This window comes from Aedes albopictus, chromosome 1, assembly GCF_035046485.1.
Source record: "Aedes albopictus strain Foshan chromosome 1, AalbF5, whole genome shotgun sequence".
Taxonomy (NCBI): domain Eukaryota; kingdom Metazoa; phylum Arthropoda; class Insecta; order Diptera; family Culicidae; genus Aedes; species Aedes albopictus.
This window is the reverse complement of record NC_085136.1, coordinates 240,087,144-240,115,103: the sequence shown is the minus strand read 5'-3', so window position 1 is coordinate 240,115,103 and position 27,960 is coordinate 240,087,144. Positions and strand designations below refer to the sequence as shown.

At 44.4% G+C, this 27,960-nt stretch overlaps 2 protein-coding genes across 5 annotated transcripts; both read left to right on the top strand.

Moving 5' to 3' along the window:
- The first annotated feature begins 2,241 nt into the window (after nucleotides 1-2,241).
- On the top strand, nucleotides 2,242-9,431 carry LOC134285532 (uncharacterized). Of its 2 annotated transcripts, none has more exons than XR_009996455.1 (2): nucleotides 2,242-9,076; nucleotides 9,131-9,431. XR_009996455.1 is itself a non-coding variant. In XM_062846498.1 (2 exons), exon 2 carries the CDS (start codon nucleotides 2,893-2,895, stop codon nucleotides 8,809-8,811), a length of 5,919 nt encoding a protein of 1,972 aa, XP_062702482.1. In that variant the 5' UTR covers nucleotides 2,242-2,488; nucleotides 2,543-2,892; the 3' UTR covers nucleotides 8,812-9,431. The 2 variants fall into 2 exon arrangements, 1 of the variants encoding a protein (XP_062702482.1); XM_062846498.1 differs by having other exon boundaries at nucleotides 2,242-2,488; nucleotides 2,543-9,431.
- Nucleotides 9,432-12,754: 3,323 nt separating this feature from the next.
- Nucleotides 12,755-26,401, top strand: LOC109425329 (serine/threonine-protein kinase greatwall). 3 transcript variants are annotated; one of them, XM_062846495.1, is made up of 7 exons: nucleotides 12,755-13,252; nucleotides 13,321-13,431; nucleotides 13,505-13,993; nucleotides 24,304-24,675; nucleotides 24,802-24,977; nucleotides 25,098-25,199; nucleotides 25,260-26,401. In XM_062846495.1, the coding sequence occupies exons 1-7, from the start codon at nucleotides 13,145-13,147 to the stop codon at nucleotides 26,188-26,190; spliced, it is 2,289 nt and encodes a 762-aa protein (XP_062702479.1). In that variant the 5' UTR covers nucleotides 12,755-13,144; the 3' UTR covers nucleotides 26,191-26,401. The 3 variants fall into 3 exon arrangements, with proteins under 3 accessions (XP_062702479.1, XP_062702480.1, XP_062702478.1); XM_062846494.1 differs by having other exon boundaries at nucleotides 12,757-13,252; nucleotides 24,304-24,717; nucleotides 25,260-26,400; XM_062846496.1 differs by lacking the exon at nucleotides 24,304-24,675.
- Nucleotides 26,402-27,960: the final 1,559 nt, after the last annotated feature.

The window sequence follows — 27,960 nt, the reverse complement described above, 5'->3', positions numbered from 1 at the left end:
AGTGCTTTCTCGGCGGTTTTTGTAACCGACAAGATAGCGTCTACGGTGGACCTCCCCTTCCGGAAGCCGTACTGGTTACTCGAAAGACCATTTTCGCCCTCGGTGAACCGCAACATTCTATTGAGGATGATCTTTTCGAGCACCTTCCCCGCCGTGTCAATCAAGCATATTGGTCTATATGCCGACGGGTCTCCGGGTGGTTTCCCCGCCTTTGGCAATAGTACCAGGCTCTGCCTCTTCCAAGCTTCTGGGAAAACTCCCTCGTCCAGGCATTTCTGCATAGCAGACCTGAACATCTCGGGAGCCTCTGCAATAGCTACTTTTAAGGCCAGGTTCGGAACTCCGTCCGGACCTGGGGCCTTACCTACGCTAAGGGACTTAGCTATCCCCGCAAGTTCCACATCGGTGACCCTCTCCTCATCGCCAGCCCCAGTCCCCGGCTGTCCTACGAAAGGAGGCCAAGGACTAGGATCATGACGCGGAAAAAGTCCTCCAATGATCCCCTCCAACATCTCTGGAGATTGCTCTGTAGGAGCCATCACACCTCTCGTCTTGGCCATAACGATCATGTAGGCGTCACCCCACGGGTTCGTATTGGCACTCTGACAGAGACCCTCAAAGCAGGCCTTTTTGCTTGCTCTTATCTCGGTCTTAAGCGCGGCTTTTGCAGCGGCGAACACCACCCGCCGTTCGTTTCGCTCTTCCTCTGATCGTGCTCGCTGCATCCGCCGCCTAGCCCGTAGGCAGGCGCGGCGCAGGTCCGCAATCGCGTCAGTCCACCAGTAAGCCGGTGGCCTCCCATTTCTAGGGTGGACTCGCCTAGGCATGGTCGCATCACACGCACGTGAGAGCACCGCTACCAGCTCGTCGCCGTCTAAACCGATTAAGTTTCGTTCACGGCGGAGCGCCTCCCTAAATACCCCTTCGTCGAAGTATGATGTCTTCCACCTGCGAGGGCTTGGCCTTGGCCTAGCCGCCTCTTCTTCTATCCGCTGTCTGCTGTTATTGTAGTCGATACTGTAGCGAACCGCCAGGTGGTCGCTGTGAGTGTAGCCATCATCTACTCTCCAGTTCGAACTACTTGTTAGGCCAGGACTACAAAAGGTCACGTCAATAATTGACTCCGCTCCGTTTCGACTAAAGGTACTCTTGGTACCGACATTAGCCAAGTCGACATCTAAGATGGCCAGTGTTTCTAGCAGGATCTGACCCCGCTGGTTCGTGAAACGGCTTCCCCATTCCACAGCCCAGGCATTAAAGTCGCCCGCTATTACCACCGGCCTTCGCCCTGTTAGCACGGTCGTTAAGCGGTCCAGCATTTGCGTGAACTGCTCGATCGGCCACCGCGGAGGCGCATAACAGCTACAGAAGAAGACCCCGTTTACTTTGGCGACCACGAAGCCCTCATAGGTAGTAGACACCAACTCCTGAACGGGGTATTTACCCGTCGTCCATATCGCCGCCATTTTTCTGGTCCCATCCGCGACCCAGTTGCCGTTGCCGGCGGGTACTCGGTATGGGTCCGATATGATGGCGATATCCGTCTTCCACTCAGAAACCGCCTGACAAAGCAGTTGCTGAGCCGCATCACAGTGGTTCAGGTTCAGCTGCGTTACCTGCACTGTGATTTGTTGTTCACTGCGGCTTTCTTGAAGGCCGGGCACCTTGGACCACCCATCGGATGTCTGTTGTTCGAGGATTTCCCGGTACAGATCATGCAGATGGGTGGACTCGTGCAGCTTTGGGCCTTATGACCTTCAGCGCCGCATCGCCTGCACAGTTTGCGCCTGTCAGGGCCTTTGCAGTCCCACGACTTGTGTCCTGGTTCCAAACACCTGAAGCAAACCTCTGGTGGCTCGTGGAATGTCAGGTGACATACACACCAACCCACCTTTATGCTCCCTACTTTAACGGACTTTTTGACGTCCGCCACAGGTAGCTGAACCAAAGCTATCTGTGTCCCTGCTGGCCCTTTACGTAGCTTAACGGCTGCGGCGGCCACCTGCACATCGCACTGTTGCCGCAGTGCCGTGACGAGCTCTTCCACTTCGGTGATCTCATCGATGTCCTTGACCTTCAGAGTCGCCTCATGTGACTCTGCCCTCACCTGCACACCCTCACCAAGGACCTCTTCTGCCAGCCTCTTATAGGCGGCGCCCTTGTGCTCCTTCTGGCGCTTCAGCTCCAGGATCATCTCGCCCGTACGAGTACGTCTAATACTGCGTACGTCGGCTCCAAGACCCTTGTTCGTTCCGTGCGTTCGGCGTATTCAGAACGATCAATTTCGCAATACGTCACTCGACTGGATATATCGTTGGACATCAAAGTCATTGTTGACATGAAGTGGATGAGAGATGAGGATTTGGCAAATGTGATGATTCATCGTAAACACATTGGTGCATCTAGCTGTTTGGTAAAATTTTAGTAGATTCGCAAATATTGAAATCCGGTTGAATTAGAAGCAGAAATTGCTGAAAATATAGAAAGGGTAAATTTAATGAATGTAAAATAAAATGAATACTTACCTTACTGAATATTGTAGGGAATCTAAGTGAGGTGCGATCTCAGCGCGATTAGTGGGAGTAACACTCGATCGATTGTCGTATGATTACGTAAGTAAGGGTTATATCGAAGTATGATAAACGTTGAGCTGGACTGTTTAATTTATATAGGCCCGTAGAAGAAATCATCGCGCTGAAATTCGTGTTCGGATTGGTAGAACGAAAATCAATAATTTGTATGTTTAAGGCTAGTGAAATTAAGACCCTGAACTAATTATACTGTTTTACAGTTTGAGCTGTCTGCAAGGAGATTGCTGCAAAAATCTGATTTCGTGTATTCCGAACAAACTCAAAAAATTATTGTCGAGTAAGACGTGGAAACTCCAACATAATGGACAAGGAAGCGGGCCCTTCGTCGAAGCCAGCCTTGAACGTCACCGTATGCCTGGGATGTGCCGCAGGATGCAACCAGTCGGATTCCGTGGAAGACATGGTCCAGTGTGACACTTGCGAGTCGTGGTGGCATTATACGTGTGCGAAAGTCGACGAAACGGTTAAGGATAGAAGCTGGAATTGCGTCAAGTGTCCTCCCAGGAAACCTACCTCACGATCTGGTAAGTCGTCCAAATCAAAGGCTTCGGCGAGTTCATCATCAAGCATCCGAAGGGCGCAGTTGCAGTTAGAGTTAGAGCGTCTAGAAAAGGAGAAACAGCTTGCTGACAAACTGCATCAGGAAAGAGAAGAAGAAGAAGAGAAAGCTAGGGTAGAAGAAGCTGTACGTAGAGAAAAGCGTTTTGCGGAAAAAAAGGCTAGAGAAGAGGAGTTGTTGCAGAAACGTTTCGCACTTTTGCAAACCATGGTAGGACTTGACGACGATAATAGTGAGGATAGGAGTGTAGGTAGTCGAAGCAGCATACGTTCTAGTAAAAGCAAAGTTGAGAATTGGATGCATCGGCATATGCAGGGAAAGAGCTCTGGATTAGGTAAACTTCTTGGCCAATCAGAGGTTCCGCCGGGCAACGCGACGTATTCTGATGATCAAGCAGCTAAGACCGAAGGTATGGGAACGGTTCCGAAAACTCAACCTGTCAATGTCAATGTCTCGTGTGAAGGAGCTGCCACGTCGTGTGAAGTGCGAAACAAAAGTGTAAAACAGCAGGTGGGTGGTAATTTGGCAATGGTTCCGTATCCCATGAGATCTCATTTGGATTTCGTGGGAGGACTGGCTGGCTTCTATAGTAATCCTCCTGACGTTGGCGAAATACCTGGAGCTGTAGAGGCAACCACTCAACAAAACGTAGAGGGGCCATTACATGGTAGAAGAGGCGATTCCATTGCAGATCCAAGAATTGCAGCTACTCCGTTGGGAAGTAATCCAATCAACAGTACACCGTTATCAGGAAGATTGTCAACGGGGCCTACGGCTCAACAGATGGCGGCGAGACACGTGGTTCCGAAAGATTTGCCAATATTTTCTGGAGACCCGGCAGAGTGGCCACTCTTCATCAGCGCCTACAGGAATTCCACGGACTTGTGCGGTTTTAGTGATGGAGAGAACCTGATGCGTCTACAGCGTTGCCTAAAAGGAGAAGCTTTGGATGCGGTACGATGTTCGTTGCTATTGCCGGCGGCAGTTCCATTTGTTATATCAACGTTGACTACTTTGTATGGGCGGCCGGAGTTGATCGTTCACAATCTCCTTTCCAAAGTACGAGCGCTCCCACCGCCAAAGGCCGATAAATTAGAAACACTCGTCAGCTACGGATTATCGGTCCAGAACTTATGTGGTCACCTACGTGCTTCAGGATTAGACCACCATCTGAACAACCCTAGCCTGCTGCAAGAGTTGGTGGATAAGCTTCCTGCTTCGATTAAGCTTGACTGGGCGCTATATAAGCGCTATTTGCCGGAAGTAGACTTGGGACGTTTCGGAGATTATATGGCATCGATGGTAGCAGCTGCAAGTGATGTTATAATCCCGGTACCTCATGAAACATCGAAGACAGAGCGGCCGAAGACTAAAAGTTTTGTCAATGCTCATAGAGAAGACGATAACTTTGAAGAGTACAAAGCAAAGCATAATATCGGTAGCGGGAACCAGAAGAATGACAGTGATGGAACGCGGTGTCTGCTGTGTGATAAACCCGGGCACAAGATAAAGGATTGTAGTGAATGGAAAAAGCGAGCATTATCTGAGCGTTGGGAAATTGCAGAACGACACAATCTCTGCAAACGATGTTTGATACCGCATGGAAGATGGCCCTGTAAAGTGAAGCAAGACTGCGGAGTTGGTGAGTGCAGAGATCGTCATCACAGTGTTCTACATCCTGGGAAACCAACGGATACACCTGCCTCATCATCTCTCGTGCCTTCCGGACTCGTAGGAGCGCATGGCCATGAGCTTGGTGGAGTATTGTTCAAGATAGTTCCGGTAGTACTACACGGAGAACGGGGATCGGTTAAAACCTTTGCTTTCCTCGACAGCGGCTCTTCGCTAACGATGGTTGACGAGGAATTAGCAGAGCAAATCGGCGTAAGTGGCGAGACGAAACGTTTGTGCCTCAAATGGACATCAAATGTATCCAGAGAAGAGTCAAGATCGCAGCGTATTACGATGGATGTTTCTGGCATTGATGGAATAAATCGCTACAAAATATCTAATGTTTGTACCGTCGCTAAACTTGATCTACCAGAGCAAACGTTGAACTATGCAGATCTAGTAGCAGAATTCCCCTATCTCGATGGGTTGCCAGTCAAAAGTTATGTTAAGGCAGTTCCAAGAATCCTCATTGGGCTAGAGCATACTCATTTGAAGGTTACACTGCGGAAACGAGAAGGTCGAGTAGGTGAACCAGTTGCGGCTAAAACAAGATTGGGCTGGACCATATTCGGACGGTTTGGAGTTGTTTCTGGAGCACAAACTTCTTTGCACATTCGAGAGGAAACTCGCGATCAAGACCTGCATGACCTCGTAAAATCCTTTTTTGAAGTAGAGTCGCTGGGAGTAGATGTTAAACACACACTAGTGTCAGAAGAAAACCAGCGAGCAGTGCAGATTCTCCGAGAAACTACGGTGCGAACGACAAGCGGAAGATTTGAAACAGGACTCTTGTGGAAGAAGGATATGTTAGAATTCCCTGATAGTTATGGAATGGCAGTTCGACGGCTAAAATCATTGGAGAGGAAGTTACGAAACAAACCGGAGCTGGAAGCAAACGTGAATCAGCAAATTCACGACTATTTGCAGAAAGGGTACGCGCATAAAGTGTCGGAAGAGGAGCTAAAAACGCTGGATCCAAAACGGTCATGGTTCTTACCACTTGGTGTCGTGCTGAATCCGAAAAAGCCTGGTAAAATAAGATTAATTTGGGATGCTGCGGCAGAAGTGAAAGGCGTATCGTTCAACTCTGTACTTCTAAAAGGGCCCGATTTATTAACATCTTTAGTGGCAGTTTTAAGCCGGTTTCGACAACGGCAAGTGGCGATAACTGGAGATATAAGGGAGATGTTCCATCAAATCCAAATACGTCAAGCGGATAGATCAGCACAATTATTTCTCTTCAGAGGAACAAGCGACAAGATAGGAGTGTACATGATGGACGTAGCTACGTTCGGTTCCACGTGCTCTCCCTGTGCTGCTCAGTACGTGAAAAATTTGAATGCGAAGCAATGTGAGAGGGAGTTTCCGGAGGCAGCAGCGGCGATCGTCGAAAATCATTATGTGGATGATTATCTCGATAGCAGGGACACAGAGGATGAAGCAGCAGAGATAGCATTGGAAGTACAGAAGGTGCATGCAAAGGCAGGTTTTGATATACGAAATTGGATGTCGAATTCTCAAACTGTTTTGGAACGGGTCGGGGAGCCAAACCCAGCGGATGTTAAATCGTTCGCAATGGACAAATCTGGAGTTGCAGAACGTGTTTTGGGACTGGTATGGCTACCTTGGTTGGACGTATTCACGTTTAACATGGACTTTCGGGAGGATCTGAAGCCGCTAGTTTTCGAGGGAGTAATTCCCACCAAGCGGCAAGTATTGCAAGTGGTGATGAGTTTATACGACCCTCTTGGAATGATATCCACTTTCTTGATTCATGGCAAAATCTTCATTCAGAGTCTCTGGAGAGCGGGTATTGACTGGGATGAGCTCATACCTGAGGCTCTCGTTGCAGAATGGAAACAGTGGATTGGTCTGATGGCAGCTCTTCAAGATATTCGCATACCACGCTGCTATTTTGCTGGATATTCCACAGGCAGTTTCGATTCATTAGAGCTTCACGTATTTGTCGACGGTAGCGAAAGTGCCTACTGCTGTGTGGCCTACTTCCGTATCATAGACAGAGGTCAACCTCGCTGTGCGTTGGTTGCGTCTAAAACCAAAGTAGCCCCGCTGAAGTTTTTATCAATTCCGCGAATGGAGCTACAAGCAGCCCTCATTGGGGTGCGTCTGGCTAGATCTGTTGAAGAAAATCATACCCTACGCGTAACTCGCCGTTATTTCTGGAGCGACTCCTGCACTGTATTAGCCTGGCTCAGATCAGATTCTCGTCGTTACCGGCAATTTGTGGCATACCGAGTTGGAGAGATACTGACCAAATCTCAAGTCAACGAATGGAATTACGTGCCATCAGGACTGAACGTCGCAGACGACGGCACGAAGTGGAAAACAGGAATGTCGTTCAAGCCAGACAGCCGTTGGTACTCTGGCCCTGAATTTCTCCACAAAAGAAAGGATTCGTGGCCGGAGATGGAGCGCTCACTATTATCAACGAGTGAAGAACTAAGACAACCAGTACTACACCACGTGGAATCACAATCTTCGTGGATACAAGTCGAACGTTTTTCGCGTTGGGAACGACTTCAACGATCTACAGCATACGTTCATCGATTTTTGAATCGTATGAAGTCATCCAGCGTGGAAGGAGAAATGTTGACGAGGGACGAACTACAGCAGGCAGAAAGATCTTTGTGGCGGTTGGCTCAATTCGAAACTTATTCCGAAGAGTTACAGATCCTTGAAATCAACAAAAACCTGGATCATGGACATGGAAGAGCCATCGATCGCTGTAGTCCTTTGTTAAAATTATCCCCGTTTGTAGATGAGCATGAAGTTATCCGAATGGAGACAAGGTCACTAAACGCTGCCTATGCTCCATGCAGCGTGGTCATTCTACCACGTCACCATCGTGTAACCTACCTAATAGTAGATTGGTTTCACAGAGAACACGGCCATGCAAACAATGAAACTGTAGTGAACGAGATGCGGCAGATATTCCACGTATCACAGTTGCGTGTACTAGTTAAACAGGTAGCGAAGGGGTGCCAGCATTGTATAGTCAGGAAAGCCAGACCCCAGATACCGAGGATGGGGCCACTTCCAAATGTAAGAATTACACCGTACGTGCGTCCGTTCACGTACACTGGCGTGGACTATTGTGGCCCATTTCTGGTGAAAGTGGGTCGAAGCTTGGTGAAACGATGGATTGCCCTTTTTACCTGCATGACCGTAAGGGCGATTCATCTAGAAATCGCTAATAGTCTGTCAACCGAATCGTTCAAAATGGCAGTGAGGCGTTTCATTGCTCGGCGAGGTGCTCCGTTGGAAATTTTTAGCGACAATGGAACCAATTTTCGTGGCGCAAGTAACGAGCTGAGAGAGGAAATGAAGATGATCAACTACGACTTGGCATCTACCTTCACCAACACCACTACGAAGTGGAATTTCAATCCGCCGTTAGCTCCTCACATGGGAGGCTGTTGGGAGCGACTTGTACGGTCGGTGAAGTCAGCATTAGCGGGGTTGGAACTGGTGAAGAATCCGGATGATGAGACCCTGTGGACCCTGGTGGTTGAAGCAGAAACCATGGTAAACTCCCGCCCCTTAACGTATGTTCCCTTAGACACAGTTGACCATGAGGCTCTTACACCTAACCATTTCTTGATGCTGAGTTCAAGTGGAGTGTGTCAGCCGCCGAAGGAATTAGGGGATGATAGAAAGCAAACGAGGAGCAACTGGAGGTGGATTCAGCATCTTCTGAGTAGGTTTTGGACACGCTGGATAAAAGAGTACCTGCCAACGATAACAAGAAGAACGAAATGGTTCAAGGAGGTTAAACCAGTGGAAGATGGTGACGTTGTCATAGTTGTCGACAAAGGTACAAGGAATGGTTGGATACGAGGACGAGTGGTGAGAACCCTACCCGGCAAGGATGGACGAGTCAGACAAGCTGATGTGGAGACTAGTACGGGAATACTCCGAAGACCGGTCACAAAGATAGCTGTTCTTGAAGTTGCAAAGTGTAACGCTTAAGGTGCATTACGGGTCGGGGAATGTTCGTTCCGTGCGTTCGGCGTATTCAGAACGATCAATTTCGCAATACGTCACTCGACTGGATATATCGTTGGACATCAAAGTCATTGTTGACATGAAGTGGATGAGAGATGAGGATTTGGCAAATGTGATGATTCATCGTAAACACATTGGTGCATCTAGCTGTTTGGTAAAATTTTAGTAGATTCGCAAATATTGAAATCCGGTTGAATTAGAAGCAGAAATTGCTGAAAATATAGAAAGGGTAAATTTAATGAATGTAAAATAAAATGAATACTTACCTTACTGAATATTGTAGGGAATCTAAGTGAGGTGCGATCTCAGCGCGATTAGTGGGAGTAACACTCGATCGATTGTCGTATGATTACGTAAGTAAGGGTTATATCGAAGTATGATAAACGTTGAGCTGGACTGTTTAATTTATATAGGCCCGTAGAAGAAATCATCGCGCTGAAATTCGTGTTCGGATTGGTAGAACGAAAATCAATAATTTGTATGTTTAAGGCTAGTGAAATTAAGACCCTGAACTAATTATACTGTTTTACAGTTTGAGCTGTCTGCAAGGAGATTGCTGCAAAAATCTGATTTCGTGTATTCCGAACAACCCTCAAGCTTGGCGTCGCTTCGCATCATCTTCAAGACGTCCGAGTACTTGGACTGTTCCGTCTTGATGACGATAGCGTCACCTTTCTCGCGCTTGGCACCTGCCCTCCTACGCCTTGGCTTGGCGTCCTGCGCTACTACCTGCGGATTCGCCTTCTTCTTCCTCTTCCGCTCTACCTTCGTCCAAGGGGGGTCCTCCCCTTGGATCGCCCTACTCTGTGGCTGTTGAGGGCCCACTAGCGGTAGCAACCCTTTGTTCCCATCGTTCCGGGACGGGCCAGCCTTTTCAGGCCCACCCTTCCCAGCTTTCCGGGAACCCTGGCTGGGGTCCGACCTTCCGGCATTATTACCGACTTTCGGGGTAATGATTCGCCTGGCCTTGCGGGCACCGCCAGACAGCTCCTCGCCTGACGGTTGCCTCGCCCGCTTCTGCGATTGCTTGCCCCGTTTGTCGCGAGCAGTCGCTTCCGCCTTATTCGGACTTCCTGCGAAGGAGAAGGCCTCCGTTTGGGTAAACTTCGGCACTTTCTCATTTGCAGGCTCCGCTGCTGCAGCAGTCAGCAACGCGAGTGCCGCGTGCTCCTGCTTGGCATCGTCGATCGACGCCCTAAGTCGAAGCAAGGCCGTTTTCAGGTCCTTGCTTATGTTCGACTTCGTGGACGCAAAGTCGATGATTTTGCCAAGCTGCTGCTCAGCCACCTCTATTGCGGACCGTCCTTTGGATCCTCGGTTGACGGCCCTCAACAACCACGCTCCGTCCATAACCTCCACCGGCTGGCTTGCCGGGAAGTGGACTGGAGCACCCACGCTTGAGCTGCGTACGCAACTCCCAGCGCCTATCTCCTCACTTCTCCTTGTCGGAGATCTCATCAACCCGCTTCTTGCGAAGGGGTTGATCCCACCACTATTTCCACCTAGATTCTGATTTCTATTTGACTTCATGATTAAATCCCACGAGTAGCACGGGAAAGAATGTCCACCACGCCAGAGCCCTGCATTAACGCAGTAAGGGACAGCTTACTGTGGGGGGTGCCCAGGTACCCCACAGGCTCCGTTAAAGATCGAGCATCTTTTTCACCCCCTCGATCACTCATTCCTCAGCACGGGTCGCTTGACACCTTGAATTCGGGTTAGTAGTCCTATTCTTAGCCGGCGACTACGCGGCTGACTCGCAAGCGGGGGGGTGCGTCGGGCCCCAGGACTTTCGTCCCTGCTGCCCCTTAGTCTAGTCTAGTCTAGTCTAGTCTAGTCTAGTCTAGTCTAGTCTAGTCTAGTCTAGTCTAGTCTAGTCTAGTCTAGTCTAGTCTAGTCTAGTCTAGTCTAGTCTAGTCTAGTCTAGTCTAGTCTAGTCTAGTCTAGTCTAGTCTAGTCTAGTCTAGTCTAGTCTAGTCTAGTCTAGTCTAGTCTAGTCTAGTCTAGTCTAGTCTAGTCTAGTCTAGTCTAGTCTAGTCTAGTCTAGTCTAGTCTAGTCTAGTCTAGTCTAGTCTAGTCTAGTCTAGTCTAGTCTAGTCTAGTCTAGTCTAGTCTAGTCTAGTCTAGTCTAGTCTAGTCTAGTCTAGTCTAGTCTAGTCTAGTCTAGTCTAGTCTAGTCTAGTCTAGTCTAGTCTAGTCTAGTCTAGTCTAGTCTAGTCTAGTCTAGTCTAGTCTAGTCTAGTCTAGTCTAGTCTAGTCTAGTCTAGTCTAGTCTAGTCTAGTCTAGTCTAGTCTAGTCTAGTCTAGTCTAGTCTAGTCTAGTCTAGTCTAGTCTAGTCTAGTCTAGTCTAGTCTAGTCTAGTCTAGTCTAGTCTAGTCTAGTCTAGTCTAGTCTAGTCTAGTCTAGTCTAGTCTAGTCTAGTCTAGTCTAGTCTAGTCTAGTCTAGTCTAGTCTAGTCTAGTCTAGTCTAGTCTAGTCTAGTCTAGTCTAGTCTAGTCTAGTCTAGTCTAGTCTAGTCTAGTCTAGTCTAGTCTAGTCTAGTCTAGTCTAGTCTAGTCTAGTCTAGTCTAGTCTAGTCTAGTCTAGTCTAGTCTAGTCTAGTCTAGTCTAGTCTAGTCTAGTCTAGTCTAGTCTAGTCTAGTCTAGTCTAGTCTAGTCTAGTCTAGTCTAGTCTAGTCTAGTCTAGTCTAGTCTAGTCTAGTCTAGTCTAGTCTAGTCTAGTCTAGTCTAGTCTAGTCTAGTCTAGTCTAGTCTAGTCTAGTCTAGTCTAGTCTAGTCTAGTCTAGTCTAGTCTAGTCTAGTCTAGTCTAGTCTAGTCTAGTCTAGTCTAGTCTAGTCTAGTCTAGTCTAGTCTAGTCTAGTCTAGTCTAGTCTAGTCTAGTCTAGTCTAGTCTAGTCTAGTCTAGTCTAGTCTAGTCTAGTCTAGTCTAGTCTAGTCTAGTCTAGTCTAGTCTAGTCTAGTCTAGTCTAGTCTAGTCTAGTCTAGTCTAGTCTAGTCTAGTCTAGTCTAGTCTAGTCTAGTCTAGTCTAGTCTAGTCTAGTCTAGTCTAGTCTAGTCTAGTCTAGTCTAGTCTAGTCTAGTCTAGTCTAGTCTAGTCTAGTCTAGTCTAGTCTAGTCTAGTACCATGTGTTTATATCGCGTCTGTGCTGATTTGACAGAAGCATTCGCAGATCGACCGTTAAATTTAGGGGGAAGGGACACTTTTGAAACACCTCTGTCACGTCGGTTCGTCTGTGATAACACAGAGAACAGACATCCAGGCTAGAACAAATTTCATTCGGAAAGTTGTGTAAGGATTTGAATCTTTACTTGAGTAAGGTTGCAAACCAACATACGATGACAACACTAACGCCACCAAACACCATATTGCCACAGTCAGTGGTGAATTGAAACATTTCAAGTGGTGAATTAAATTAGTATGGGAAATTAACCGATTGCAGCGCCACGCTATTGCCACTTGTGTTGCCGATTTCAAATGGCCGTTAAATTCCTTACACAGTTTCGAAACTGGACTTGGATGTCTGTTCTCTGTGGCACAGAGAACAGACATCCAGGCTGGAACAAATTTCATTCGGAAAGTTGTGTAAGGATTTGAATCTTTACTTGAGTAAGGCTGCAAACCAATACACGATGACAACACTAACGCCACCAAACACCATATTGCCACAGTCAGTGGTGAATTGAAACATTTCAAGTGGTGAATTAAATTTGTATGGGAAATAAACCGATTGCAGCGCCACGCTATTGCCACTTGTGTTGCCGATTTCAAATGGCCGTTAAATTCCTTACACAGTTTTGGAACTGGACTTGGATGTCTGTTCTCTGTGTCTGTGGTGATAATATCTCGCATCTGCATTCTGTATCTTCCGAATATATCAAGGCAGTCTGAGTAGCATGATATTAAAGTGTTTTACCGATGTTACCGCTTGTATTGGAGTAGCAGCCACGGCTGCGTAGGGATTGGAACAGCAGCCATGGCTGCGTACCCCAGCTGTCATCCAAGCGTCACCCAGTCGTAACAATGTTTTCGTCCGTTTAAATACCCCGCCACGGAAGGAGGAACCACACTCAAAGAAGAAGCACTAGCACAAAAGCAGTTAAAACCCCCGATCCTTTTAAAAACCGTTGTTAAAGTGAGAATTATTACCGAAAAGTGATTGATTTCCCGTAAAGATTGTTGAATCAATTCCAAATGTGATTGTGCCATTATTTTACGTTGCGCTCGGAGCAAGTTGTTTGACACCTGGGGAGTAGAAGACGAGGGCTAACGATCGAATCGCGCACGGACGGACACGATGGAGGAACCGCACACCACTCCGAAGAAGAAACCCAACAACGGTCTGGAACATCACGATGCAATCTTCAAGACGCTGGAGAATTTTACCGCTCCGACAAGTCCCAAGGTGAGTGGGTGCTGAAATTAGGATACACAGTTCGATAAAATTATTAATCTTCTCCGGCCCATCGACAGCTTCCGACGATCAAGGACTTCTGTATAGTGAAACCAATTAGCCGAGGTGCCTTCGGGAAAGTCTTCCTGGGGTATAAGAAAAATGACCAGGACAAACTTTTTGCTATTAAGGTGAGTGCATTATAAACTTGTTGATTTGAATATCAGAAATTTAATGTTGATAATTCACTCGGTTCCCTTGCAGGTGATGCGCAAATCGGAGATGATCAACAAGAACATGGTATCGCAAGTGATAACCGAACGGAACGCCCTGGCCCTGTCCCGGAGTCCGTTCTGCGTTATCCTGTACTACTCGTTGCAGACCATTTCGTCCGTCTATCTGGTGATGGAGTACATGGTGGGAGGCGATTTGAAATCCCTTTTGGCCATGTATGGATTCTTCGAGGAACCGGCCGCTCGGTTCTACGCGGCGGAAATCTGCCTAGCGCTGCAGTATCTTCACAAGCACGGAATCGTCCATAGGGATATTAAACCAGATAACATGCTCATTTCGGCCACGGGGCATGTGAAGTTAACCGACTTTGGGCTGAGCCGGATCGAGATGAGTCGGGATCTGGAGATCTCAGATCTGATTAACTGTTCGCCGAGTTTGAACGCTCGGACGCCGGGGCAGTTACTGTCGCTGACGTCGCATCTATCGTTTGGATCCCACGAAAAGCGGCTCCAAGAACAGGTGAGTGTTTGCACTGGAAATCGTTTAGGTCGATTTCAACTATATGTAGTGGTGGATCCTTTAGCTTTACCGCGTTAATGGTCATAGTCTCAGGTCATATGGGGGAAAACAGCTCTCAAAGATTAGAAGCAAGTCCACCCCAGTTGGCTTGGCACAAGTATTTCGTGCTGAATATGGATTCACGATAAATGACTTTCTGTGGGGTATATGTCATAGGTATTCCATTATTGATGTGGTTGTGGTGATTCTTGTTTGTCTTTCTGGCAACATGGCAATCTATAGTGGTCGATGATCAATGCAGATTTAGGTAGCGCTTTATATTAAGGGTCGATTTCGTCACTCCTGTTCAAGCGTTAACCCAGGTTTGACTATATGGGTAAGCCTAGCTTAAACATACCCGAACATTCAGCATCTTAGGTAAATGGGGCAAATTTATAACTTTTGAGTGGATTCCTGGGGACCCGCCAAAGTCTACGCTCTATATAAATTTCAAAATTTTTGCATGGACAAAATTCTACGAAGGGGGAGGGTGGTGTCTGAGCTGGCCAAAATTTAGTCTTCGACTAGGTCTTCGAGGTTTATGAGCAGCCCCTAGATTATCTCTGGAAAAATGATGAAAAGATTACGTCAGGATACCTAAAATAGTTTCTGACTCTTGAGAGTTCTTTAGGAGTTCCTTCTGGATTTTTTTTTCAAGTGTTCTGTTGTGGAGAGTAGTCATCTATGGTGCGATAAACCAATAATTGATAGCAGCTTTCATCTTAGCAGCTTCAATGCTGAAATCAATTTATTATGTTATATAAGCTTTACATTCTTACAACTATATTTACATACGTTTTGGTATTTGACATCGCACTTCCCACAGAACTACGTCCTCAACTAACAATGCTCTATTCACTTCTAATTTATTTATTCTATAAAGGCAGTGTTGCCAGTTTCACGCAAATCACCACAACATGTTCCATCTGGAAATAACCCTGATATCCCTGATTTTAATTCCGCTTGGATTTTGCTTCAGGAGTTCCACCTGGAATCGGAACTCTTTATGGAAATGATTCTAGGTTTAACCCAAGAGTTCTTCTTGAAGTTCCTACAGGAGTTCCTTCTGAGATTCACTCAAATATACCGGTATTTTCTTTAGAATTTAGAAAGATTCAAATCAAATAATCAAAGATTTTCAGTATTTTTTTGACAAACTTCCTCCAGAAATTCCTATTGATATCCCCCCAGAAGGATGCCCTTCTAGGATTCCTGCAAAAGTGTTTCTGGGGTTTCCTCAGAAGTTTTCTCTAGGAATCTTTTCAAAGAGTTCCTTCTTCCAATAATCTTTCAGGAAATGCTTCTGGGATTAGTCCAGGAATTTCTGTTGGGTCCTTTAAGAATTTCGTTACGAACTCTACAGGATTTCTTTTGGATGTCCTCCGGGAGTCCCTTCTGATCATGTCCCTCCTGTGCACCTTGGTATTCTTTCCTGAAATCCTCCAGAAATGTTTTTTTTTTCTTAAAATCCCCCGAAATTTGTTTGAAAATCATCCAGGAATTCCTTGTGTGAATCAAACAGAAGCTACTTTCCAAGATTTTTTTCTGGTTATTCTCCAGGAGAGCTCCTCCCGGAAAAAATCTCCGGAGTTCTTTTTGTGATTACTTTTCTATGATGTTTTTTTTTCAGGAATTCTTCGCGTGTTTTTTCTAGGTTTCCTTCAGGAGTTTCTACTTATAAAGGAAGGTTACGAGCATGTTCGCCAGGGATTTCAACCGAACTATTTTTTGTTTGATTCTACATGTGGCAATATGAATAAATACATAGCCTTTCAGTTGATGAACCAATGGTGTAGCCAAGAGGGGCCCTCAAAGGGAAAATTTGACTATATGTAATTACATTATCTGCAAATCTCAAACTTGATGAACATGTTAATCAAATAACTTGTTTTAGCAGAAATGGGCAGAATAGACAATAATATATAATTTCGTATAAAATTAAATTTGTCTTACCCTGGCCAAGATCACAGGGTTTGACGGTATTAAAGTGAAGGATGTTAATTGTAATTCTTGTATTGAAAATATCACCTTTAACACTTTAATGCGCCTCCAACGGTTCATTGCGAACCGGCTGCTACAGATGGAGTATGGCTGATTTATCAGAAATGCTCGATAAACAGGAGGGACCTGCTAGGGCTCAGTAGATTCTATACTCAGAACACAGTTCCGGCCGGTTGATTCTGGAAGGGTTTTGAGAGTCGTTGTGGATCATAATGAAAATATTTGTGTTTTGTGACGAATCTTGTAATCTTTTTGGAGTCAGCAGACTTTGAATTGTTGTCTGGGCTTCCCACTATTCGGTTAATTTTAACAAACACTATAAAAATCAATAATGTAATAATTAGTTGTATCTAGTCTATTCAATTTGCTTATACCTAGTTTTCAACATTTGATTTGCATACGTGATTTAATTTTAACTTTTATCATTTTTATATCTGATAGTTTTGTGAGTAAACTCTAATATATTTCGAATAAATAATGCTTAATAACGTTTTCTTGCAATATCAATTCAAATTAACTAAGAAACTAATAGTGGGAAAGTGCAGCATTTAATAGTGCTTGCTTATAGATTCGAAGCTAACGTGTGATCAAGACTTAAGACGCATATTTGACGTAATCGACTAAAACTGACAAATTAGGCATTGACTAACTTAACCTATTTATGACAAATTAGACGCTAAGTGTATGAAATGTTTTCTTTAGTTAGGACCTGTTTTGACAGATGCTGATAGTGCTAGGGATATGGACAAAAGACAACTTACAAAGATAAAATACAGTACTAAAATGAGGATCAAAAAATTGACATAACGAACACATCGACCATGTAACGGATCATAGACACACCAAAGATTAGTAAATTACAGGGCACAACATGAATTTGAACAATAACATTCTTTGAACCGAGACATGACAAAAGAACAAATTCAAACAAAATCGACCATAAGACAAAATCAAAACTTTCACACCTTCTACCGTAACCTTCTGAGTCAGTACGCAACAGTGTCTTACTGGACGACATGTTCCGTGCACGGCTGGTGAACTGCTTCTGAAGGATTACGTTCTCTATCCTATCCAAAGGCCTAGTGAACTGTCGTTGTCCGCGCAAACGCATCGTGCTCCTCCATATAGACGCGAGACAATTGTGCGCACAGTGATGGGAGAGGTTTCTACGTCCCTCGGCGTGCCGCTAGGAACCTTAAAAAAAAAAAAAAAAAAAAAAAAAAAAAAAAAAAAAAAAATTAAATTTGTCTTGGGTCTTGGCTGGGTGAAAATTAGATGATTTTTTTAAATAAAATAAGATACACAAATTCTCACACTATCAACACCTGTGGCAAATTAATGTAGTTGCTATATCACACATTAATAATTAGCATTTTCATGAAGTTTGAGATTGTTCAATAATTCCAATAGTTCCATTTGGCCAAATTTCCCCCTTTGAGGATCCCTCCTGGCTACACTACTTATCCATCACCCGAAAGGCTTTGGATTTACTCATATTTCCATATGTAGAGTCTAACAAAAATAGTTCGGTTGAAATCCCCGGGGGACACCAGCGTAACCTTTCTTTGTTAGAACCTTTCAGGAGTTTCTACATGAGTTTTCTAAAGGACCTTCCCTTGGGTTCCTTCTGGGAATTTTGTGGGAATTCGTTATGAAATTTCTATATCAAATTCATAAAGTTAATGCCCAGAATAAAGTCCACTTGCGTGCGCAGCCTTTTCTTTTTTCTCGCTCGTTCATTTTGTTGAACGCAAGAAAGAGCGAGATAAAAGAGGGGACAAAGTGCCCCCTCTATTATCTGTTTCTTTCGCGTGTTTGTTTACCAGAGTGAGTGAGAAAACAGAAAAAGTTGCGCAAGCTAGAAATAAATTCTCGAAGAAACCCCAGGCTCAACTCCTGTAGGAATTCTTATATGAGATTTTGAAGAATTTTGTGAAGAAATCTCCTAAAGGAATTCATTGAAGGAAAAAATGTCATTTGTATAAAACACAGCTTTCATTCTTTTACAGGGGATAGACAAAATGATCGGGACATTCAAAATTTAAAAAAAGGTCAACTAACTGTAAATTTTCGGAAAGTGCTTCAAATATTCTCGAATTTCTACTGTACGTTGATCAATTAGTAAACTAGTTGTCTATCAATCTTGGGATATATCGGGCTATTCTGTATGAATTTAGAAATATTCTAGTCGAAGGTGTAATTATTCGATAGCCAACTTCGAACCGTTATATCTCCGGATTTCATGAACCGATTATAATGAAATTGTGAGCGTTTATGACTTATATTACGACTCGTTTATGACTTATATTAGGCGTTTATGACTTATATGACTGTTATCCATTATATTAATCCTGTTCCTGGGTGCTTCACTACTATCATTCAACAAATCTTAGAAGTGCTCCTTCCACCTGGTTAGCACCATTGTTTTGTCTGTCAGCAAATTTCCTTTTCGGTTATTGCACATGGCACCGGCGCAGTCCTGGGCCGCGCGCTATAGACAGTTCGCATAGCGTTCCTGTCCATACTCTCCTGCGCTTCAACAATCATTTCTCCTCTGTTCTTGCCACCCTGTACCGCTCCCTGTTGAGCCGGGTATCGGACACTAGCATTTGACATCAAGCGGCATTTTCTTCGCCCGGCAATCGTTGGCACTCCTTCACGCAGAAAAATGAGGCTCGTTTCAAACAATAAAACGCATGGTTGATTTTCAAACTGAGTATTTACTTATTTCAAAGTTATATTTCTTTGTTCTTACATGGAGTTTATCGATCAAAACAATAAATTCCCATCATTGCATATAACGTTAAAAACTTAATTTGTTTCAACAAAACGGGGACCACAAACATGACCCGAAAGCACTCACACAACTCTAAAATTCTCACCCCAACATCGCCACAACGAAGAAAGTGTTTTAAATCCAAGTGCAGTTTTGACCGTGATGAATAACGCACAGGTACCTACTCAAAACAGCATCCACAAAAAAATGGTCGGTTTCGCTTTTTTGTCATTTTCCATTCGTTTTTGCTTCCATCCGCTTTCCGAGTGTCTAAAATAAATTCCGGCCGCAGGAGCTGCTGTCACCAACACAATCACATTCCAGCTTTAAATACACGGAGACAAATTTCGTTCGTTTGAAACAAAAATATTCATGTTTATTCGGTAAACTGATAAAATATTTAAAACTAAAATATTAATTTTTAAAGCTAACTCAATTACATATTGATTTCTACAATACCCATTAAAGAGCCCCCCGTTCCGCCGTCGAGAACATAAACAAAACTCTCAAGTTCCAGCTGCAGCACTAAACAAGATTCCCTCTTGCAAAAAAGGCAAGTTCCACCAACAGTTTCCACGAATTTCCATTGATTTCGGGAGCGTATGTTATCTACATGATGTTGGCATTGAAAGTGCCACGCGGGAAGTGGGTTTTGCTAGAGAAGGAAATGATTTTATAAATTTAATTGGAAAACAAATAATTCCGTAGGGCTGACCTGCCACAAAAAACAAAAATTTTTACATTTGTTTCTAACATAACCTGTCAGAAAATGCATGTTTGTTTCAAAAATGGATTGAATTTGCTTCAAATGTGACGTTCGATTTGCTCCAAACAGTTTTATTTTTGTTGCCAGAACAAATTGACAATTTATTTGAGTTTACCTGAAATATTTTTGATTTTACCATGTTTTTTTCTGCGTGTAGTTTAAACAATCCGTTATTTTATGTTGAAACTGCCAAATCTCTGTTTATAACCATGAAAATATTTATATTATCAAACAATGGAACAGTTCAGTTTAAACTAGAAGTCAGTTTGTCGCTATAGTAAACAGAAAAAACTAGACTTTAATTTTGATTACAATAATTGTAAATTATTTATTTTTCGGTGTATTGTCGAACCACTATGTCAACCACTACGTTGACATCTCTGAACGGTACATATCACGTCTTGTGCTGTTGTTGTCATTGATTCATAGATAAACTCCCATAAATTGTTGACATCTCCAGATCAATTGGGTTGTTTAGTGAACAAAATATTGCTATTTTCTATAGCCTAATCGAAAGAGCTCATTTTTCTGAGTATAACGTGATTTTATTGGATTCCAATTTCTTTGTTTTGATGGTTAAAATAACAAAACAGTTTAAATTTTCGTGGATAGAATGACAGTTCAATAAAGTGACAGTTCGACCCGAACAAAAAAATTTCCCCATACAAACTTTAAATGAATTTTAAAAATAGTTCCCGGACTCCAAAAATTATGAAATTTAGGATTTCGACTAATTTTTGGGCGGAGAATCCGATCATGAAATAATCCTGATACCTCTAAAGAACCCAATTCTCGCGCTCAGTATCATACGGGCGTATCTACAATGATCGATTTCTCTTCATCGATTTTCTCTTCGGCCAATAACTTAGCCTGCACATCATTTTTGTTTGTTTTTGTTGTTTTAGATGCTATTCCTAGTCATCCCTCAAGACTAAGATTGGTCTCTTTTATCCTTTCGTCTAGCTTCTGGTGGTATTGTGCAGCAATTCATTCGGCTGTTAAGCGTTGGATATTGAAACGCATAGTCACAGACAAACAGACGTAACATCTTGAACGATTTTCATGGAAATCCATCGCCCAGTTCACACTACCATCACCTGGTGGAAAAGTTGCACGAATCACTGTGTTGTGCAATGTCGTCAACAGAAGGCGCTAGTGTGAAACGTCAAACGCATAGAAAAACGATGCGCGCGCCTCTAATTGTGAAAGCCACAACTATGAAAATTTAAAATGATCGTTAAAAGCGTGGTCGATGGAAATTTCGCAAGTGTTACGTCTGTTTGTCTGTGGCATAGTTCTGTTGTTTCTTGAACTCGTGACGTTGGATAATCGCGCTCGATTTTTTTGCGGCTACAAGCTATTGATTTTTCACTGAAAATTTCCGTTGCTTCGCTAAATTACATGATGTACTCTTCCAGCGAAGCTAACGCGATACTGCAAATCGCTTAATTCCACATTACCACAGCAAGAAACTTGGCAAGAAACTGACAACAATAGCATGCTTTGTCGGTGAAATGCTCTATTTCCATGACAACAATCGGATGACCGCCGTCAAATATCAGGATTGCCAACTGTCCGACGACTGTTGTCAAATTTCCTTGTCCTTCGGCGCGAAAACTAAAAGATGGGAATACCTATACAATTTTGAGATTTGCGCGCAATAATGATCCGAGTCAGTCTTCGGGCCTCCCAGGGTGCGATGACGTCACGATTTCAATTCTCGCATCTTGTACCAATGTTTGGGGAACCCAAATGCATTGTTAATGGGGGTACTCATTTCAGTACCAAATTTTGAAAACGACGTATAATCAATGCTACACCATTGATTATACGTCGTTTTCAAAATTTGTTACTGATTTGATGTTGGCTGCAAACAATCCTATTGGGCGGGAATAGGGGTGTCACCTACGTGGTAGGACCTCAAATTTATGATAACGTCAGAAAAATGTTGCCCGTCGACCAGTCCGTGGTCTTTCTGGAAGCAAATGTCACCACTCGGGTGTCGCCAGGTGTGTTTTCGAATATTCTTCCGTGCGAAGTGAATAATGCTGATTGCCATCCCTCTAGCAGCAGCGAATGTCATAAGGTCATTATTGTTGGTAACGGAATGAAGGCTTTCCGTTCCAATTACTTTCTTTGGCGATCTGCGCATTTGCGTCTCTAATGACTATTTTAACAACTAAGTTACACTAAGGTTACACTTTTTGGCCGTAAAACGCTAGGTTGGGATGCGTCCCGTAACGTGGGTAGGTCACCTTAGAATGGTGCGTTACGGTGTAAGATCTACCACATTGGATCAATTTTTTTATCTTGCTATTATATATATATATCGTTCTGGAAGCGTTTGGTACGGGAGGTCCATGCTTCCATCATTCTCCTCGATTTCAAGGTGTATAATGTTTTCAAATATTGACTATGTTGAAATGGTTCTATCCCTTGAAATTTTCTCTGCGGTACATGCTGCGCAGTTGGCCTGGCCATTAGACAAGAAAAATGAAAAGCCTTCATTTTCCAGGATGCATTCAAGTAATGGCTGCGTTAGTGTGAGATTAGATTAGATTAGATTAGATTAGGGTCTGTGTCAATTGGCGAATTAAAATTAATTTTTACTTAAATTTGACAGTTGAACACTTAAACTTGACAGTTCTCCTAAGGAAATAATTATCGAACTGTCAAGTTTAAGTGAAAATTAGTTTTAATTCGCCAATTGACACAGACCCTTAGTAAAACGCTAGGTTGGGATGCGAACTTGCGTCCAAACGTAAAAAAGTTCAATCAAACTTGCATCTTGTCACTTCAATTTGAAGAAGAGAGAGTCGATGAAGAGAAACCGATCATATTACATTCGCCCTTATTTCAACTTAATCTAGTCTTGTTTTGGGCACTATCCGTAGGCCTTTCAAGGCTTATTGAACTTATCCTTCGTGCCAACTCCACTTTCTACCTTATCAGCGCTGTTCTAGTGAATGTAATACTTGAATAAAGTGTTGGCGATGATATCCACCGCTTCGAATTCGCGTTGTCCAATTTTGGGTCAGCTGATCTCCTGGATAGTTGTCAAATTAACGCCGACATTCTACAGTTCACGAGTCAGGAGCCCAACACGTGCGGGTTCATTCAAAGTTTTCACGGTCCAAGATCCGACTATCCAATCGTAGTCCTTAATACGTTGTCGCCTGTTACCTTTGAATCAATCTGTTTGGTCTACTTTTGGTCTTGGTGATTGAAGAATCTCAGCAGGCTACCTTACCGGGGCCGCGCAGCCTAAATCGCGCTGAAAGGGGCTGCCTCCTTGAGTATAGCTGACGCGATACATACCTACAACATTTCATACACAGCCGCTGGATGCCAGAACAGACGCTGTTTGAGCCGTACCGTCTTGGTGAACAGACGCTCGGGTCGTAACTTCTCAATCTAGCTGAAGTCAGAAGGACAACAGTGCTCAGGCTGCACTACCAGCTAAAGTCTAGTACGCACCTGGTAAGAAAAGCATTCCAGAAAAAATCCCTCTAATTACCAAAGGAATTTTGACATCTGATTAGTATACACTGAAAAATATTTTAACCCAAAGAATAAGTTCTAAAAACTCAAATTTGGCTAAACAGCTTATAGTTTTTACTCAGCATTGGGTTGTTTTCTCCCTCACCCCACACGAATGTTGTCAAAAACGAAGAGAGAAGCACCGACATATCCGTGCGGCTCCGTGGAAGAAGCCAAATTTGGGTTATCTTGACTAAACCCAAATTTGCGTCAAATAAGGCCTCCGCAGTGACAGCATGTTGAACTTTTTTGTGAGGAAGAAAAAAGTTGCCTATTTCGGCAAGATGGGTCAGTACCGTTTTCAACCGAACTATTTATTTTTTGAATCTTTCTATAATTTTCCCAGATGAACGACGTGGATACACAAAAAAGTGATATATTGTTTCTAAAATTCTTTACGTTCCTTACGCAGAAAAAAAATAAAATATTTTTTCGTTATACTCCTTATGCTATACATTCCATATAACTACGTGTAATGTGTAAACGGGGCAAGATGGGTCACCCTAATTTTTCGGTATGTTTGCATAGTTTTTAAAAATGTTTTATTTTTCATAGAAAGGCTATTATGTGACCTACATTATCGAAGCGACTAGAGCGCTGAAAATTTGTGAACATATTTTTAATATTTTTCTACAAAAAATATAAGTTTTCAAAGTTTAAAAATATTCTATTTCTGAGAATAATCTACCGATATGTTTCAACACTTCTTTCATGTAATCTGTACGTATGTGAAGCTTAGATGTATAGAGAAAAAATAGAAGATCTAGTATTTTTTGTTGGAGAAAAATCGAATTTCTGATAGCTGACCCATCTTGCCCCCGTAGAAATGAGGTGGGGCAAGATGGGTCATGTTTTGACAATTGTTTGTCAAGAAGCAGGTTTCAAACTGTATGACCTTTCTATACCCTTATATCATAGCTGACTAGTGTATCTGGAAGTCGTGATAGAAAACAGAGAAATGCTATTTATATTCAGAATGTTATAGGGATCCATTTCTAGGTGACCCATCCTGCCGCCACTTACCATACCATGGTGCAACTTGTAATTTTTTTGTTTGCATGCATACCACAATAATCATTTTAGGATTTATCTCAAGATAATTGTGCCATGGTATTAATATCACCAATATGTTAAGAAGTAAATATAATGCTTTGTATTTTTCCAATTTCATGTGATGAATCTTCACAGCTGGACAAGGACCGATTACAGCACTCTTCGGAAACGGAACTGGACAATTCATTTACACACTCTAAGCAAAACGACAGCAAAATGTCCGGCATAAGTCCATTCTTTTCTGCCGAACAGAACGCCAGCCTGCTGGAAGAGCTGAAAGAAGTCCAAAAGACGGTGGACTGCCGCATGACGACGGGCGATAATTCCTCGTCGTATTACACGTGCAATTCGAGCACCGAGGGCAAAAGCAGCAGCGAAAGCTATGTCTCGCTGAGCGGAAACGCCGAATGCCGGATGAGGATGGGTGGCCGAATCTGTGATAGCAAGGAGGAGGGAAGCGACTGTGACAAAGAAAACCATGCCCAGTGCGGTGGTAACATTAGATCGGTAATGACGGAGAAGTTTAAGGATTCGTTCAATTTTCTACTGGTAGTTTTGAAACAAGATCGACATCGAAACGCTCGAGCGTAGTTAATTTGATTGTGTGTCTTTTGTTTCCGATTTTCGTTTCAGCTTCCGGGCCCATACAAGTGTAAGACACACGTGAGCAATGATTCGGGCGTTTCTAGCCGGAAAAGTGATATGTCCCACATTCCAGCCGAACTGTCGGCCATCGAGCGGCCGACGGATTGTTCCGGCCATCACAGTAGTGGCGCCAAGGAGTACTCGTGTTCGGATTTTTCACGCAGGTGAGTTCATTCACTAGAACCATTTCAAATGCTTGCAAAATCAACATTAGTTTGATAAGATTAGTTGAAATTTTGTGAGGAAGCGTATTCAGAAGTAAGTTATGTTTGTTTTAATTTTAGTTATAGTATGAGCAACATAAATGAGTCATGCAATTCGAGACACCACTACGATTCGCCGATAAAAAATGGAATCAGGTGCTTCAAGAGACCGGAGTACTTCAGGTAATTGCTTTCATATTCTAATTTTTCCTATCGATTCAGTCGCACACATGTGAATTTTAGGGGTATCAAACGTAAACGACACCTAGTGAGCCGAGTCGACTCTCTCATGTCAGATCCGGACGGAAGCACCGCCAGCACCGGTCTCACACAGGAAATCGACGTAATGGACATTGGAAGTAGCACTCCGAAAAAGCGAAAGGCAGCGTCGCCCATCAAAGGAGTTTTGAAAGTTCGATCACTGTCCGATGACGATATGCCAGTGGGCGAAAACCTCGGTAACGTAATGTTCTCCACTCCGGTATCCTCGCAGAAGATCCGCAGGGAGGGTGGTCAACTGGCCAAGTTGAAAAACACTCGATTTGCGCTGCCATCGTCCGTCGAGCAGCTGCGGAAAACGGAAGCTTTCATCAAAATCACCGACGAATCCGTCATGTCTCCCATCTGCACGGCCAATTCATCCGTTCCCAATGTGGGCACCACACCCAAAACCGTCAAGACCCCTTTCAGAACGCCAAAATCGGTGCGAAGAGCACCGATCGAATCCGATGAGCGAATCCTTGGCACCCCGGACTATCTGGCCCCGGAGTTGCTCCTGCAGCACGGTCATGGCCCGCAAGTCGACTGGTGGGCGCTGGGAGTCTGTCTGTACGAGTTCCTGACCGGTGTGCCACCTTTCAACGACGAAACGCCCCAGAAAGTGTTCGAAAACATCCTTAGTCGGAATATCGAGTGGCCTCAGGACGAAGAAGCGCTGTCAGAGGAAGCGGTCGAGGCCGTGGAAAAACTACTGGAAATGGAACCCACCAAGAGGCCGCAAGCCGAGCAGATGATGGCATTGCCTTTCTTCGAACCGGTCGAGTGGGACAACATGGAAGGGACCCCGCCACCGTTCATCCCCAATCCGGATGACCCTCAGGATACAGGGTACTTTGAGGCACGAAACGTGATGCAGCATCTGGTGTTGTCCAATTTCGACATGGATGCCTATTGAGCGGCGGCTGGTGGATGTGGGTTGAGTCCAGAGAAGCAGACACTGGGATGTTTGTGGTGTGCGAAAGTCCGAAAAGGATAGGATCCTGATTAAAATTACGCGTAGCAATTGTAAGCTGTTATATCTTTTATCTGTAGGAATTGAATTTGTGATAAATAAACTCGGTATTCAAGACAAGTTAGCGAGGAATGCACCATCAAAGGTGGTACCTTATTATATCCCGAAATCCCCAAATTATTAGGTAATGTATGACACAATGCTATTTGTACGTAAAGGTTGACGAAGTCATCGTTATCGTCTGAAGTTTCAAACGCAGTTTTTTTCATTTAAAAGACAAAATATAATGTTTGCAATGAAAATGAATTCCACTCTCGCGATTTATATAATACTGGCTTTGTTACTTAAAACGCAATTTCGCTGGTCGTGGCCATTTTTTGCACGTTTTTAGTAAACGCTATCTCGAAGCTCAGGTAAAATATTATCTCCTGGGCGCCCATTAAAAACCCCACCCCCGGCGAAGACTGGCGCTTGAGCCTAGCTATTTAGCACTGTAGTTGGAGGAAATGCCAATGCAGAACCCGTAGCTTCCGGGAAGACAAGCCCAGCTCCCTGGGTTAGTGGGTTGGTGTCAGGCCCTGCGAGCCAGCCGTAAAAAAGACTAGCACCGGAAAATCAACAAGAGAAGAATGCGAACCAATGGCGACGACCACAGCGACGAAAAGGGACTTGCGATTGGAAGCTCGGTACGTGAAACTGCAGATCTCTCAACTTCATCGGGAGCACCCGCATACTCGCCGATACACTGAAGGACCGCGGGTCCGGAATCATAGCGCTGCAGGAGGTGTGTTGGACAGGATCTATGGTGCGAACGTTTAGAGGTAATCACCATCTAACAGAGTTGTGGCAAAACACGTGAGCTGGGAACAGCTTTTATAGTGATGGGCGACATGCAGAGGCGCGTGATCGGTTGGTGGCCGATCGACGAAAGAATGTGCAGGTTGAAGATCAAGGGCCGATTCTTCAACATTATCATAATAAACGTGCACAGCCGTCACTCCGGAAGCACTGATGATGACAAAGACGCATTTTACGCGCAGCTCGAACGCGAGTACGACCGCTGCCCAAACCAAGACGTCAAGATCATCATAGGAGATCTAAACGCTCAGGTAGGCCAGGAGGAGGAATTCAGACCGACGATTGGAAAGTTCAGCGCCCACCAGCTGACTAACGAAAACGTCCTACGACTCATTGATTTCGCCGCCTCCAAGAATATGGCCATTCGTAGCACCTCCTTCCAGCACAGCCTCCCGTATCGTTACACCTGCAGATCACCACAACAAACGGAATCGCAAATCGACCACGTTCTGATTGATGGACGGCACTTCTCCGACATTATCGACGTCAGGACCTATCGTGACGCTAATATCGACTCTGATCACTACCTGGTGATGGTTAAACTGCGCCCAAAACTCTCCGTTATTAACAATGTACAGTACCGGCGGCCCCGGTACGATCTAGAGCGATTGAAGCAACCGGATGTCGCCACCGCATACGCGCAGAATCTCGAGGCAGCGTTGCCGGACGAGGGTGTGCTCGATGTGGCCCCTCTAGAGGACTGCTGGAGTACAGTCAAAGCAGCCATTAACAACGCAGCCGAGAGCACTATCGGGTACGTGGAACAGAGTCGACGAAACGATTGGTTCGACGAGGAGTACAGAACGGTCTGGAGGAGAAGGATGCAGCGCGGGCGGTAATGCTGCAGCATGGAAC